The sequence below is a fragment of the Pogona vitticeps genome, chromosome 3 (assembly GCF_051106095.1).
Source record: "Pogona vitticeps strain Pit_001003342236 chromosome 3, PviZW2.1, whole genome shotgun sequence".
Taxonomy (NCBI): Eukaryota; Metazoa; Chordata; class Lepidosauria; order Squamata; family Agamidae; genus Pogona; species Pogona vitticeps.
In genome coordinates this window covers 204,738,332-204,752,094 of record NC_135785.1, presented here as the reverse complement: position 1 = coordinate 204,752,094, position 13,763 = coordinate 204,738,332, and the positions used below count along the sequence as shown (strand labels likewise).

General features: G+C 38.1%; 1 protein-coding gene across 1 annotated transcript in view; it reads right to left on the bottom strand.

Annotated features, from left to right (window-relative positions):
• The window catches only part of URB1 (URB1 ribosome biogenesis factor), a 69,984-nt gene that overhangs the window by 29,226 nt on the left and 26,995 nt on the right, over positions 1–13,763 (bottom strand). The window contains exons 16-23 of the mRNA XM_020796189.3: positions 12,871–12,987; positions 11,251–11,389; positions 10,228–10,401; positions 8,188–8,372; positions 5,111–5,335; positions 3,128–3,307; positions 1,872–2,730; positions 1,089–1,290 (exon numbers count right to left, since the gene is read on the bottom strand). Coding sequence (XP_020651848.3) covers positions 1,089–1,290; positions 1,872–2,730; positions 3,128–3,307; positions 5,111–5,335; positions 8,188–8,372; positions 10,228–10,401; positions 11,251–11,389; positions 12,871–12,987 — 2,081 coding nt within the window. The remainder of the gene's footprint in view (positions 1–1,088; positions 1,291–1,871; positions 2,731–3,127; positions 3,308–5,110; positions 5,336–8,187; positions 8,373–10,227; positions 10,402–11,250; positions 11,390–12,870; positions 12,988–13,763) is intronic.

Here is a 13,763-nt window from a genome sequence, read left to right as displayed (position 1 = left end):
AAGATAGGGAGTTGGTAAGTGGCAAGCAAGAATTCACTGATATGAGTTCATTCACTTTGTTTGAGCTGACACTCTTACCAATAACAGAGAACAGTGCTCAAGAAAGCAGACTGCAACTGTTAATTCTGAAGCTTAACTCACTTTTACTAAATTTTGCATACTCAGTTACCAAACAGTGTTCTAATTTAAAGTAGCACTACTTCTGTGATGCTACTTGGAGAGAGATAGTACACTGGTAAAATTCTAGAGATCAGATATATTAAAAATACTTCAAAGCTGACAGCATACACTTGTTAATGGATATCATATTCTTTGTGTTTGCTAGTGGCAAGAGTGTTCAGAGAATAAGGTTCATTGGTAAAAGTGTAAGCTGACTGTCATGGCACAGCCTGCAAATTATGCCACAAGCAGGAAGAGAAGTGAGCAAACTGATTAACTTAGCCCTCCCTGTTGTCCCCACCTTTGCCACAAACAACATTTCATTTTTACTGATTTTGTAATTATTTACCTGACATGACAATCCTATGAATCAATGAGTCCACCATAAGGTCCTGCTATTAACAGCCTTGCTTAGGGTTTGCAAACTAAAGGCTGTGGCTTGCTTTACTGAGTCAATCCACATTATGTTTGATTTTCTTCTTTTCCTACTGCCTTCTACTTTCCTATCCTCATCCACTTTTCCTAGTCTTATTGTCTTTTCCAGTAAGTCTTGTCTTGTCATAACATGTCTAAAGTATGATAGCCTTGGTTTAATCATTTCTGCTTCTAATGAGAGTTCTGGCTTGTTTTGGTCTAGAGACAATATATCTCTTTTCCATGACTTCCCTTTCTCCAAGAAAAACAAGGAATATCTTTTCTGTCCTTTTATCCTTTGCAATTCTGCAGTATTTTATGGATTTTTTTTTCATTATTCCACCCAGTTCATTAACATAGGGAGAATAGGAGAGTGATTGGGGTGATGAAACCAACAGATACTTTTTTTTATATTTTGAAATTCAGAAAAGGTATTCTACTGCTGCTTCTAAAGGGGTGGTGGGGGGAACAACAATAGTTCCATTCCTTTGCACTCAGAAAATAAGTAGGCTTACCATTCATGACCTCCTTCTCTCTCAAGAAGTACAGGTAATTTTTCTATGAGATTCATGAACATCTCTGTTTCTAAAGGTGGCAGTAACTTGGAGAGAATTTGGCACTCCATAGTCAAAGGCTGCAATGAACTTGTATTCAGAAGACATTCCAAAAGTTCTGGACATAGTGCTTTTCTTAGGATAGTTGTCACATCTAAAGAAACTGCAGTAAATAATAATGTAAATCAGACAAAGAGATAGTTTTGTCATGTCATCATTTCATAGGTCTATACTCCAGTATGAGGAAACACATACCAGGAATCTAAAGAATTTATAATAACACACCGAATTCATACTCCACACAAGAGTCAAACTACCAGCCAAAACGCACATATGGGACTCACATGAGATATTTATAGAAGCTGCCAGGAAAGGGTGATCAAATAAGCATTCACACTAAGTAACTCTGAAAAGCGATTGTGGTTAAAAATGCCTTGCACACCAGCCTAAAATGGCAGGATATCTCATAAAGATGATTTAGAGAATTTTTTTTATAAAAAAGTAAAAATGGCTTGCTGGGGCGAAAGACACCTGAGATATCAACTGCTATGCTTGTTTAACACCACACGAAATGTTAGCATTAACTGTTCCACACATTAATTTACTAGCATTCATAACTTTACTTTGCAAAATTAGAAATGCATATTCTTAGTTGCTAGACAAAAATAGTCAAAATTTCCAGGTTGGGGGGGCGAAGAGCAAGAGCGTAACATGACATGTACTGAATAAGTTGGCTATTTTTACCTTTTGAAAGGCGTGTGAAACTGTGCTGCTCTCGACAGTCCAAGTATGTATTGACAAGTGGCAGAAAAAGGCCAGCCGTCTTTGTCAGGAACTTCCCAGCTCTGTGCTTCAAACACCAGAGCTCAAACTGGAGCAAGTGAGTCTGTGAATTCTGAATCAACCAAGTGACTATGGAGAGGGAAGCTGCTGTGGAGCGATTAAGGCAGAAGACCTGCACGTCCACTCCCACTGCCTGGGCAAAGACAGGGTCCTTCTGTATTATGTGCATGAAAACCTTTTCCAGTTCCTCTGTGTCTGCTGTGCACAAAAGAATACCCATCCCTTGAATGTGCTCTCTTGAAAGGAAGAGGTCTCCCTTCAAGGATCCTCTTTGGTAGCTTTCTGTGAGAAGTTGCATCAAAGTCTCCCCATAAACACTGAGGCAAGTTTCTTTCCCAGAAAGTGCTTCCGATTTCTTGGCAGCCAGGTTGGCCTTGGGATGTTGCAGCATAGCCAACGTGACTTCTTTTAGCTGTAGGGCATCCATGTAAATGTGCAGTTCTTGCAGGGCCTCCATCGGCTGTGACCTTTCAAAAGGTATCTTCTTGTTTCCTTCTTCAGTATCAGCTTGTAGTTCTTGTAGGACAGTGTTAGTGATTGCTCTGAAATATCGGGAGAGCATCTCCAGTTGGTTCTTGACTTGCAGCAATGGGCAGCTCATCTTCAGCAATTCAAGAATGCCACGATTTAGGTGAGCCGAGAGCAGTTTGACTTTAAGTGGGCTTAAATTATGAGGGGGAAGAGAATGTTGTTCTATGGCTAGGAACCAGTTCTCCAGCACAGGGTGTTTGAAAACCAAAGACAGTAACTCTTGTGCTACCTAGAAAATGGAGATGATTATAGTAAGACACCATTCTATAATTTAAGAGGAGCCCTGCTGGATCAGACAAGAGATCCACATGTAGCTGAGAATACACTTTCACACAGTGTCTAATCAGGAACCTTGGAGACTCTGCAGAGCATGGAAGCAACGGCCAGTGTCCGATGGTGTTATTCTGCATTTTGGAGGAAAAGGAGAGAAACCCGCAGCACATGACTGCACAATCAGTTGTGCAACCAGTTGCATCATAGACATTTATTGAAAATATTTTTACCTTTCCTTTCTCTTTAAAAATGGACCCAAATACTGTATTTGTATATGAAAACACTTATGCGAAGTCGCTGAAATATGTTGCTCTCCCCAGGGGCCAATTAACCAGACAGAAGTATTAAAATACCTTGTCATTTCCAGCTCCTGCTGTGCTCACAGCTACTGCATCCACAAAAAGATCAGATTCACTTTGGGCATGTTTCTGTTCCTGCTGCTCACATGATTCTGTATCATCACCTTTGCGCAACAGGCTCTTCAACAAATCGACAAAGAGGGCGACAAGGGAAAGACCAGTGTTTTGAGCAAACTGTTGAAAAAGGACGCACATTTTAGGAGAAGAAAAATACTAAGGAAAAAAATGAGCAGGGAAACAATATCTTTCCACTATACTGGCCAGTATACAGCAGCTCAGGATCTATACAGGTGTGGAATTCAAATGCTAGAAGCTGCAGTAGCAATCAGACGAGATGCTACTTGCATGCCACCAGGCAGATGACCAGCACCTTGTTAGATCACTGCAAGAAATACTATAACTGGAGATATGTGCTCATGAATACTAGCCATTGTTTTACAAGTACCCACTTGATATTTTGTTCATATACTTAAAATGGCAATATATATAAATAGAATAAATGTGTGATTCCAATACTGTTTATCATGCTGTTGATGGAGGACTAGGCACAATTTTCAGGTGCATGTACCAATAAAACAATAAAAGAGAACTTATAACAAAACTGAAAACAAAAGGCTCAATTCCATAGGTGCAACTCTGCTATGTATATCGGATAACACTATCATCTCACAATGTTAATCTTTAATGCAATGAAATGTTATTTAATTGAAAACATCCTATCCCTCGCTTCAACTTCTGACACTTCCTAGGAAGCCTTTTGCCCTAGAGAAGGCTCTTGGAGCCCTAGGATGGGGTGAGGTGGACATTTAATATCAGACAACTGACAGCAGCAGTTCTGTCATTGGATCATGACTGCCAGCAGCAATCTATCATGATTTTCCAGTATTAAAGGCTTCCCCTTATCTGATATTAAAGGCACATTCTGTCCTGAGGTTCCTAAAGCTTTCCCCAGGGCAAAAGGGATCCCTAGGGAATCTCAGAACCTGAAGGGGAGTTTAGAAAATTTAAAATTTAAATAAAATAAAGATTAATGGTGATATAATCACCATTCATGGAGTTGCACAACAGCAAAAGAGCTGTGGCACCTGTAAGATTTATTTCCCTATGAATTCTGTCTCCCACATCAAAAAAGAATGAGAATTTAAGCCATAGATCCAAGACCATGAACCTGTAAAAATTGATACTTGAGTTGAATATTAAGAAGACTGTAAAACTATGGATTTGAGGATCATTTGTTCCTTCAAAATATGTTAATTAATTTTAACATGAACTTGTTTGAAACCTACAATACCATTTTCAACCAACAGGTAGCAGGCTTCTCTACCCAGTACATAACTTTACAATTAATATCAGTACACAGCTTTCCAATCAATACCAGATTAGCATTCCCACTCCTACAATTCTCTAGTAGTTTCCCATATAAGCAAGCATGGCAATTCCTTTCCTTCCTTCTTTCCTTCCCTATTAACAGGAAGTCAAAGCCTCAGAAGCTCATGCAGTCTCAAGGTAGGACCTGCTCTAGATGAGTAAAATGGAGGTATCTGTAGATATGTGCTTGTGGGCTGGATCTCTGTCTAGGGTATTTTAGAGAATTCAGGGAATTGGACTCCCCCCCCCCAAAAAAAGCCAAAAGAGAACATCCTTTATCAATGCAATAAGATACCAGGGCAGAGGGACAAATTTATAGAATTATCCTTCCCTTACATGAGCGAGCCTGCATTGCCTACATGGAATGGGAAGACATCAGAGGTGCTGAAACAGTGCCTAATGGCCATGGCATGCCTCATGGACCTGATGCCTGTTCCTGTGCTCAGAACAGGGACACACAATACAACTCTGATAGGTATATAACTATGCTTGAAGGCTTCTATGTGTTGAACTCAATGACATTCCAGCCTCTATGAATCTGGCTAGTTTTGCTAGGAATAAATACAGATTAGCTAGAAAAAGATGGAAAGAGAGGGAAAAATGTCTTACACTGCTGAAATTTTCCACTGTGGTTTTTAAGTATAGCAGAACTTGCTTTGCAGCTAACAAGAGTGGCTGAGGCTGGAGCTGATAAATGGCTTCGTCTAGCTTCTCTTTAACACTCTTTTCCAACAGAACAGCAACACCTTTCTGATAAGCATTCTTCAGCAGGCAGGAAAACGAGGAATCCAAAGATGGGAATTCCTCTACACACTTTCTTCTGCCCGGAGGGAACTGTTTAAGAAACAACACGCCATTATAAATAATTAAGGAAGAATCATGATGCACCTATGAATTAATGAGAGAACTAATTAAGACCAGAAAGGCAACAAGGCATGAAGTCAAGGTACTAGCCTTCCAATGCTGGCTCCTAGTGAATTCACCTCAGTGGTGGTTCCAAAATTATGGAACACCCTCCCCTGAGGACATTCAAAATCTCTCTGCCACAATTTGCCATGAAGTAAAAACATTTATTCTAAAGGTTGCCCTTAAAGAATTCTCTGTTCTTTTCTTGAGACTTCTGTTCCTTTCACTTCTTGCTGTTTAATCATTATTGTAATCATAAGGAATTTATATAATGGTTCTAGTAGCCACTGCATAGTTATGGCTGATGACAGATTTCCATAGAGAAACTAATGGGGAAGAACACAGTATTTTTGTGTGTTTTTGGCAACGTTTGTATTATGGCTTTTAGTCGCAAATGGTGTAGTTATACTTTTCAGTCCTTCTACCACCTGAAAGCTTGAAAGCTCTATTTGTGTCCTTCAACGAAATAGATAATTAAGAATGCATGCAATGGTATGAAAAATATGCTTTTCTACACTCCACAGGATCAGCTTTTGATGGAACACTTCTGGATCCTAAATGTGTATTCAGGACAGGGGGCACTTTGAGCAGCACACCAGCATTCTACAGGTGCCGATTTATGAGTAATATCTCTCAGTATGCAGGAACTATTTTTTTAAAGGACAGGTTCACATGGTAATTCCCTCTCCTTTGTGAGTGGGTGCAGTTTCCTTAACAATCCAGCTAGAACTGGTTGGGGACAGCTTTGCTTTGTAAAACGAATGTATAACGAATATAAAATGCTATGTTGCTACTTTGCTTTTTTATTTATAAAGTGCCTTTTAAAAAACTCTTACTTAAAAGAGTAGGACAGAATTGATATTCCCAACATATCAGTATATTTTAAAAAGCAGGAAAATGCTCCAAAGAGAAAAGCAAAATATTTTATTTTAAAGAGTAAAACTATAGATGAAACCTACTCCCAAAAATGAGGAAATCCAGACCACAGACTAACCAACCCCCCCACAACACCTTCATTCATAAGGTGGGAATAAGAATCCATCCTCCTTGTAACTTAATTTCCATTCCAAATAAACACAAGGCATGTACTCCAGTTTTTCATATCCTAAAGGGGAGGTAGAACCTTTTACTTACTATGGACAAAGCCCATTAAACCCAAACCCTATCTTCAAATATAAAATAACAGGACTAATAAAGGTTATGTAACTAAAAGGTGCTGCAAATATGCTGTTTATAAATTAAAGATATTATCAAAATCCATGTTTCATTCCAGCTCTTCCACATCACAAAAGCCCTACATGGCTTTCCCTCCTGTCATCACTTGAATTTTTTTTATTTTCCCCATCTTGTGCCACATTACTATTGTTGTTTTTTGCTTTATTATATTGTTTTTATTCCATTTTTTATTGTTAGCTGCCCAGAGTAGACTTCGGTCTAGATGGGTGGGGTATAAATCAAATCAAATCAAATCAAATCAAATAATAAATAAATAAATACAATGACCTGGGTCCAAGCTACCTCAAAGACTGTATCTCCCATTATGAGCTGGCTCAGGTGTTAAGATCGTCAGGAGAGGCCTTTCTCTCAGTCCTGCTACTTTCATAGGTACTCTGATGGGGACACAGGAGAGGACTTTCTTTGTTGCTGCTCCAAGACTTTGGAACTCCCTACCACAGGAGGCCAGACTGCTCCATCTTTGCTGTCTTCGTACAAGCAGGTAAAGACCTTTCTCTTCAAGCAAGCCTTCCCTCAGTAACTAGCTACCTGTGTGTGATTTTTAGATGGATTGTTACCCATTACTGCTTTGACTGGATTTTTAGTACTACTAGTGTTTTCCATTTTTGTGTTTTCCATTTCTCAGAGTGGCATTTAAAAGAAAATTCTGTATTTATTGTTCGTAGCTTTAAACATTGTCTTTTAATGAATATTTTAAATATTTTAAATAAATAAAATAAATAATAAAAGATGTACAAGCAATAGGTGGCTAGAGAGATTAGGTTGTTGTGTTTACTTGATGTGGAAGTTAAGGATGGTCATGTTTTGAGTAGGGGAAATTGTCTCTGCTCCTACTTTCTGTGCCTTGTGCAATTTGACTTTAACCATAACTTTTACCTTTAGATGGAAATTATTTTTTTCTTTTTGAGAAGAATTATAAATATAAGTTTTCTGGTTTATATTGTATTTCATGTTTTTAAAGTAACTTTTGAGTATTATTTTAAATGAGGGTATAAATACTAAAATAAGCTGAAGATTCCACAATCAGAGAGTCCAGTTGCAGGAAGTTTTTAAAAGAAAAGTTGATTCAATCTAGCCAGCTTTTTGTGCTATAATATGTAAGTACTTCATGGTAGCTGGTACAGTGTCCGACTAGGACTCTGGAGAGATGGGTTCAAATTCCCACTTAGTCATGGAAACCCACAGGGGGCCAGGAATGGCAAACCACTCCACAAACACATCACATACCTCAAAAAGCCTATTAGGATTCCTGAAAAGACATAACATGTATGGGCTTTGCATATAGCAGCATTCCACTGAGTACACTGACCAGTAACTGGTCCACTGAGGGAGACACAGTCCTAACATTAGACAATTTGGTAATCAGAGAAATTACAACAGACCTGGAGTACTTGGGTACCTGACTTCTCCTGAATAATAATATATCCAAGCAAGTAGGCAATATAGTTGACTTTGTGCTGTTCCCTGGTATGTTATATTAAAATGTGAATTAACATTAACTCATGCTTCATTTTGCAGTGTGGTGTCCTTGTTGTCTCACTTACCAATACTTCCTTAGCTTGCTTTGGTATCCAAAGACAGTAATACTGATTGAACTCACAAAGCTGTGGACAGACCAAATGGAGTTCTTTATCATAGAGCTGAAACATCAAACAGAGGGCTAATGGGTCTCTTTGGGAATGCAAGATGTCTGTGAAAACAGCGATGAGATATTCCACTATGGTTTCTCCTGTAAAAATAAAAAGACACTCTTAAAAAGGCCAGCCCTTGTAACTTCTTATTCAAAGAAGTCTTCAAAGCAAAGTATTAAACCCCTACTCAGGTATAGAACAGATTATCTCCTTTCTTGGAGGATAACAATTTCCTATTGAAATAAATCTAGTGTGCTATATGTACTGTAACTGGAAATGAGCAGGAACAGCAAGGGAGGAACGTTAAACTGGGCACAAACATTTTGACAAATGTAAGTACTCTTTAATTCTGAGGGGCCCCCCCAACTCATCAGCACTTCAGAAATCTCTCCCAGCGTTGCTGCCAAATGATAAGATGGCACATGGAAGCCATCTAGTACCCATGCTGCTAAGAGGTATATTCTCTAATACTTCAGCTGTCCCTTTATCCATAGCATATTATTTTTTATCATTCATGTTCTTACAGGAAAAAATACAGTGTTCAATTTAGGTGAAGAGTGTGAGGGAGTTATGCACATCTTCACGTCAAGACATGGAGGCCCTTGATAACAGGATCATGTACAGAATCCACATAGCTAAAATCTTAAAGTCCAATTTTTAATCCTACTTCGTTTTTTCCTACATAACTGACCCAGCTAGAAAGGTACTTGCACAGCATTGCTTTCAACTAGATTGACTGCAGCAGCAGCTCTTGAAAAGTTGGTGTAATCAAACCAAGCAATGGTGAAAGTTGCACTGTACCACTTCAGGCAAAAATTTAAAGCTATCTTGTCGGTGTAAGAACTGTAAGAACAGAACCAAACTGTCAAGTATCACTTTATAAGCAGATATTACAGACAGAGCAAGGAAAATGGAGAAAGCCGAGGCAGCTCAATAAGATAATGGAATGCTTTGCATTTATATGGTCCCAGGTTCAATCCCTAGAATTTCCACATAACCCTGGGAAAGACCTCTGTCTGAAACCTTGGATTGCCTGAGTTTTATAGACTCTAGGTCTGATGCATCATAAGGCAGCTTCCTATTTTCCCCGGGCAACTGTTATGCCACCAATTCAAGTAAATATATAAAATAATGGACAAGAGATGTTATTGTTTTAACGTCATGCTAGTTACCTCCCCTCCCCTGGTTTTGCTTAACTTTTTTGGAAAACTGAGAACCTAGCTCACTATTTTGTAATATTTTGGAGGGTCATAGAACAGTAAACTTGGAAGGGGTTTATGAAGCCATCAAGTCCAACCCCCTGCTCGATGCAGGAATATAAATCAAAGGATATATGGCAGGTAATTATCTAAGTTTCTCTTTAATGCCTCCAGTGTTGGAGCACTCACCATCTCTTGAGATAACTAGTTCCACTGTCTTACTGCATAATAAACATATTGACCTATCATTGATGTATGATTTTTATAACAAAATTGTGGGCCATAAAACTCACTGGCTGACTTACAGCCAATGGGATTTAGTGAGTCAACTCTGTAAGTTCCATTAATTCAAATGGGCCTACTCTAACTGTGACTTATTATGCTAAAGTAAGTTGCAGTTAGAGTGGACCCATTTGAATCAATGGAATTTACAGAGGAGGTGACTCACCAAATCTCTATTGATTGTACTCTAGTGTGATTTACTATGTTAAGCATCAGAATTTTGGTGAATATATATTGCATATCTATTTATATACTGTACATACAAAGAGAGAGAGAGAGAGTTTTCAAAAGTGCAAGTAATTTTTGAAAAGTGAATAGGCAAAAAATCAGCATAAGAACATTTCAACCTGATGCATAAAAATCTTTTTCCATAATTGAGTACAACTTGTTTTCCCCACTAAGACACACAGAGAAGCTTTACCAATATTATTAAGAATTAAAACATTAAACAATAACTATAGGAAGAAAATACCATCCACGTTGTCATTATCCTCAAGCAGCAGCTTATTCCTGGCTTCTAAAGAAGCTGGGATGACAGGACTGAATGGAAAAATGCTCCCAATCATGTCTTCATTCAAGGCAGGTCCAATTTCTTCATTTAAGCTTTCATTACCTTCCACAAGGACATCAATCATATCCAGAACATCTAGTTTAAAGAGAGGAAGGCTCAGCCTAGGAAGATGATTGTTTCTAGAGACCCTCTTCTCAAAAAAAGAACCACCAAGACATATATAAGATAAAGTTTTCAAACTTTAAGTTTATGTAAGAGAAAATACTAAAATAGTTTGCAGTGTCCATTCATACACTTCTATAGCAAACATGGCCACCAGACATAAAGCTTTAAAAAAGTTACTGGGAATTGTAGTATAAAGAAAACTTTTTCCAAACGATGATGGACTGTTTGCCAGTCAATAATGCAAAGCTCTTAAAAACAAGTGAATAATTTTTCCTTGCAACATTTTGCAATAAAACGTTGCTTACTCTGTTATTTGTGCTTTATGGCTTATCCTGAAAAACCAGGTCATTTAAGCTGTCATTTAAAAACATCAAGCAGCATTACAGCAAGGTGAAAACATGAAAGGTATATTTTGAGGTATCTCTTTTTCATTAAAAAAAGTACTATACCTGGGATCTATAAAATGGTAATGTTTCCTGTAGTAATTATTTGATGGTGGTCTACAATTTCTAAATAACAGCGTTGGCAACTGATAGGCAGACTCACTGGCTCCATGCAGATGTCACAACAAAGATCACGGACCCTGGTCATATGGTATGTTAACTGACTACAGCAAATGCAAAACTATTTTATTTTGTTTGGACCGCTACCCTTTATTTCAATGACTACAGCAAAACTCTGATTTGCTATCAGGAAGTGAACTAATTAATAACCACCACATGTTTTTAGAACATGCTAGTGGCCAGTTTTCCTGGTTCAAGGGAGTTCAAATACTCCAGTGAAATATCTGCACAACAGCTTCTAAACCACAGAGCATACCATCAATGTGAGAGACTGGAATGCTGATATTATCAAGATCTTGTTTAGACAAGTTGACCTGGAGAATGCTAGCTTCCTGAACAAGATCTGCTGCCTTGTCTGTGAACGGATAGGGGTTGGTCACCAGTTTTACCAAGACCTGGAAAAGAAAATAACATTCATCACAAGTGAGCAAATGTAATGAAGAGAGAAGTAGCAGTAAGTGTCAAAACTGGACAACAAGGCCATGCAAGAGTGCAATGCTGAATGCAGTGTTGAATCTGATCTGCACTTACTACAGAAAATTTTGCTGCTAAGGAGAACGGCTGGCTGTGATGGCATACTAAAGCTCAAGAAGTGCATGCAGTATTTTCCCCAGCTTCTACATATACTTTCTCAACATTACAGCTATGGGATCAAATCCTCTAGAACGCTGTATGCATGCACGGCCCATATATAATCCTTTAATGGAAGTATCAAAAAGTGTATCAGCTTTCTGGAAAACCATTTCGTTATGAAAACTGCAACTGTTAAGACCTGTACTTGTCATCTCCCTAAGGATTATTAAATGATTCCCAAAACCACTCTTAAGATTAACACCAGGCTGCTATGTTGCTGTTTTTTTCCTGTTTCCATTACATCGCACATTCTACCTCTCATTCACCACACAGCACATATTTTAAAATCACTTGAGACAGCTATCCTTCTGGAAATTTCCACATTTTTTTGGACTCTTCTGAGCTAGTACAATTGGTAGTTCTGACAACAATAGACCAATAAATGCTTTGAGTGATTTTGCAGTTAACAGCAGGATACATTTCTATAAAAATTAGTACAAGTGACAACAAAAAATACTTTAGCATCTCAACATTCTAATTGCCCATATAGTATTTGATAAGGTCTTGATTTTCTCCCACCTATCTGGCCAAAACTCCATCAATTCTAATCATTAGACAGGCAAAATAATCATTGCCCTTTGTCCTATTGGTTCTAAATTTTATTAAAATGTATACACAACAGAATGAAAAGCAATTCTCACATCTCCTTCCACAACAATATATTCTAGAATATCTTGTATTGTGAATGAAGATAACATCTGATTTGTCTGACTGTTTTCATTTATTCTGATTCTGACAGGAATGAACAAGAATTCTGAAAAACAAGGATTAGTATTATTAACAATAAGACCCTTCTCCACTTTAAATCAGTCAGGTTCCAAATTCATCTTTCTAGAGCACAATGTGTTTTTCTTGAAGGCAAAGCTTAAGTACTGTTTTTATAAGAGAAAGGAAGCAGCATACACACCAAAAATGTCACTTGGTAAGTAAGGTGTGCATAAGATACTTTTCCTTTCTATGTTCTTGTTAATTTTTGTATTATAACACAGTTATATAAAAGTGGTGAACGACAGCCTCATCTTTTTGTCAACACCACCCTCTGAAGTGGAAATCTCTAACAAAAGCTTTTTCCTATCTCGTCTCATTTCCTTTTGTTCTCCTTCCCATGCCTAGCAGATGCAAATTCTCAGAATTCATTCATGAGTTTTTGAAAACATCTTGCTCTACAACAACAACATGGTAATAGGCTTCCAAGAATGCTATTCCTGGCATAGTCATTATGACTAATTTGCACTTTCATTACCCTTTCCAAAAACTGAATCACTGGTTCCTTTTTGAATTCTACTGTGTTGTCTAAATGTTCAAGCCACAGTTCAAGTTCCTTCCAGGTGTACTCAAATACTCCACTGTCATGTAGAACCTGTTTTAAAAAACCACAATAACAATCATATAAAGCTTTCAGCTGCTATTTCTGTATAATTCTCATTATGGCTGCTTATTTTAAGGAAACAACAACAGTAGAGGGAAGATAGAGTTTACTTGTTCACTAAAACCCTTCTGTTTAAAAACAGGTTACAAATACAAATTATGTAAACAGCTATTCAAAGTGCAGAAGCCTTTTCCATTTCTCTTGCGGCCTCATTGTTTTCTCCTCACTATACCAGGACTGGGGAAAACATGGCTCTCTAAATATTGCTGGACTTCAACTTTCAGCCCTCTGCACCATTGGTGTGCCTAAGGCTGACAGGAGATGCAATCCAACAACATCTCAAGGGCCACACATTTCCCTGCACTTGACATATATCAGTTCAGAAGAACCATCATCCAAGACAATATACTTTCATACTGATTCCATCTATCAATACTATAATAAAAATAAATTGTTGCAACTGCTTCAATAGCTGTTATTCATCCCAATCTAGCCAGAGAACACATTTACACAAGCACAAACCTTCCATGCATTCGTACACATCCCTATGCATGAGCAGAACTGTTGTGCATGCACTTTCCCCATCCCAATCCCACAGACCAGGCTCTGTATGCATAGCCTTGTATAAGCAGCTGTTGCATCAGGAAGGGTAGCAAAGGACTGGAAATGAACCAACTCATTTGGAACAACTAATCAAACAGGACTGCAGCTTATGTTAAAGGGCAACTAACACACTTCAATGCTAGGTATAGCAGGGCATGATCCAC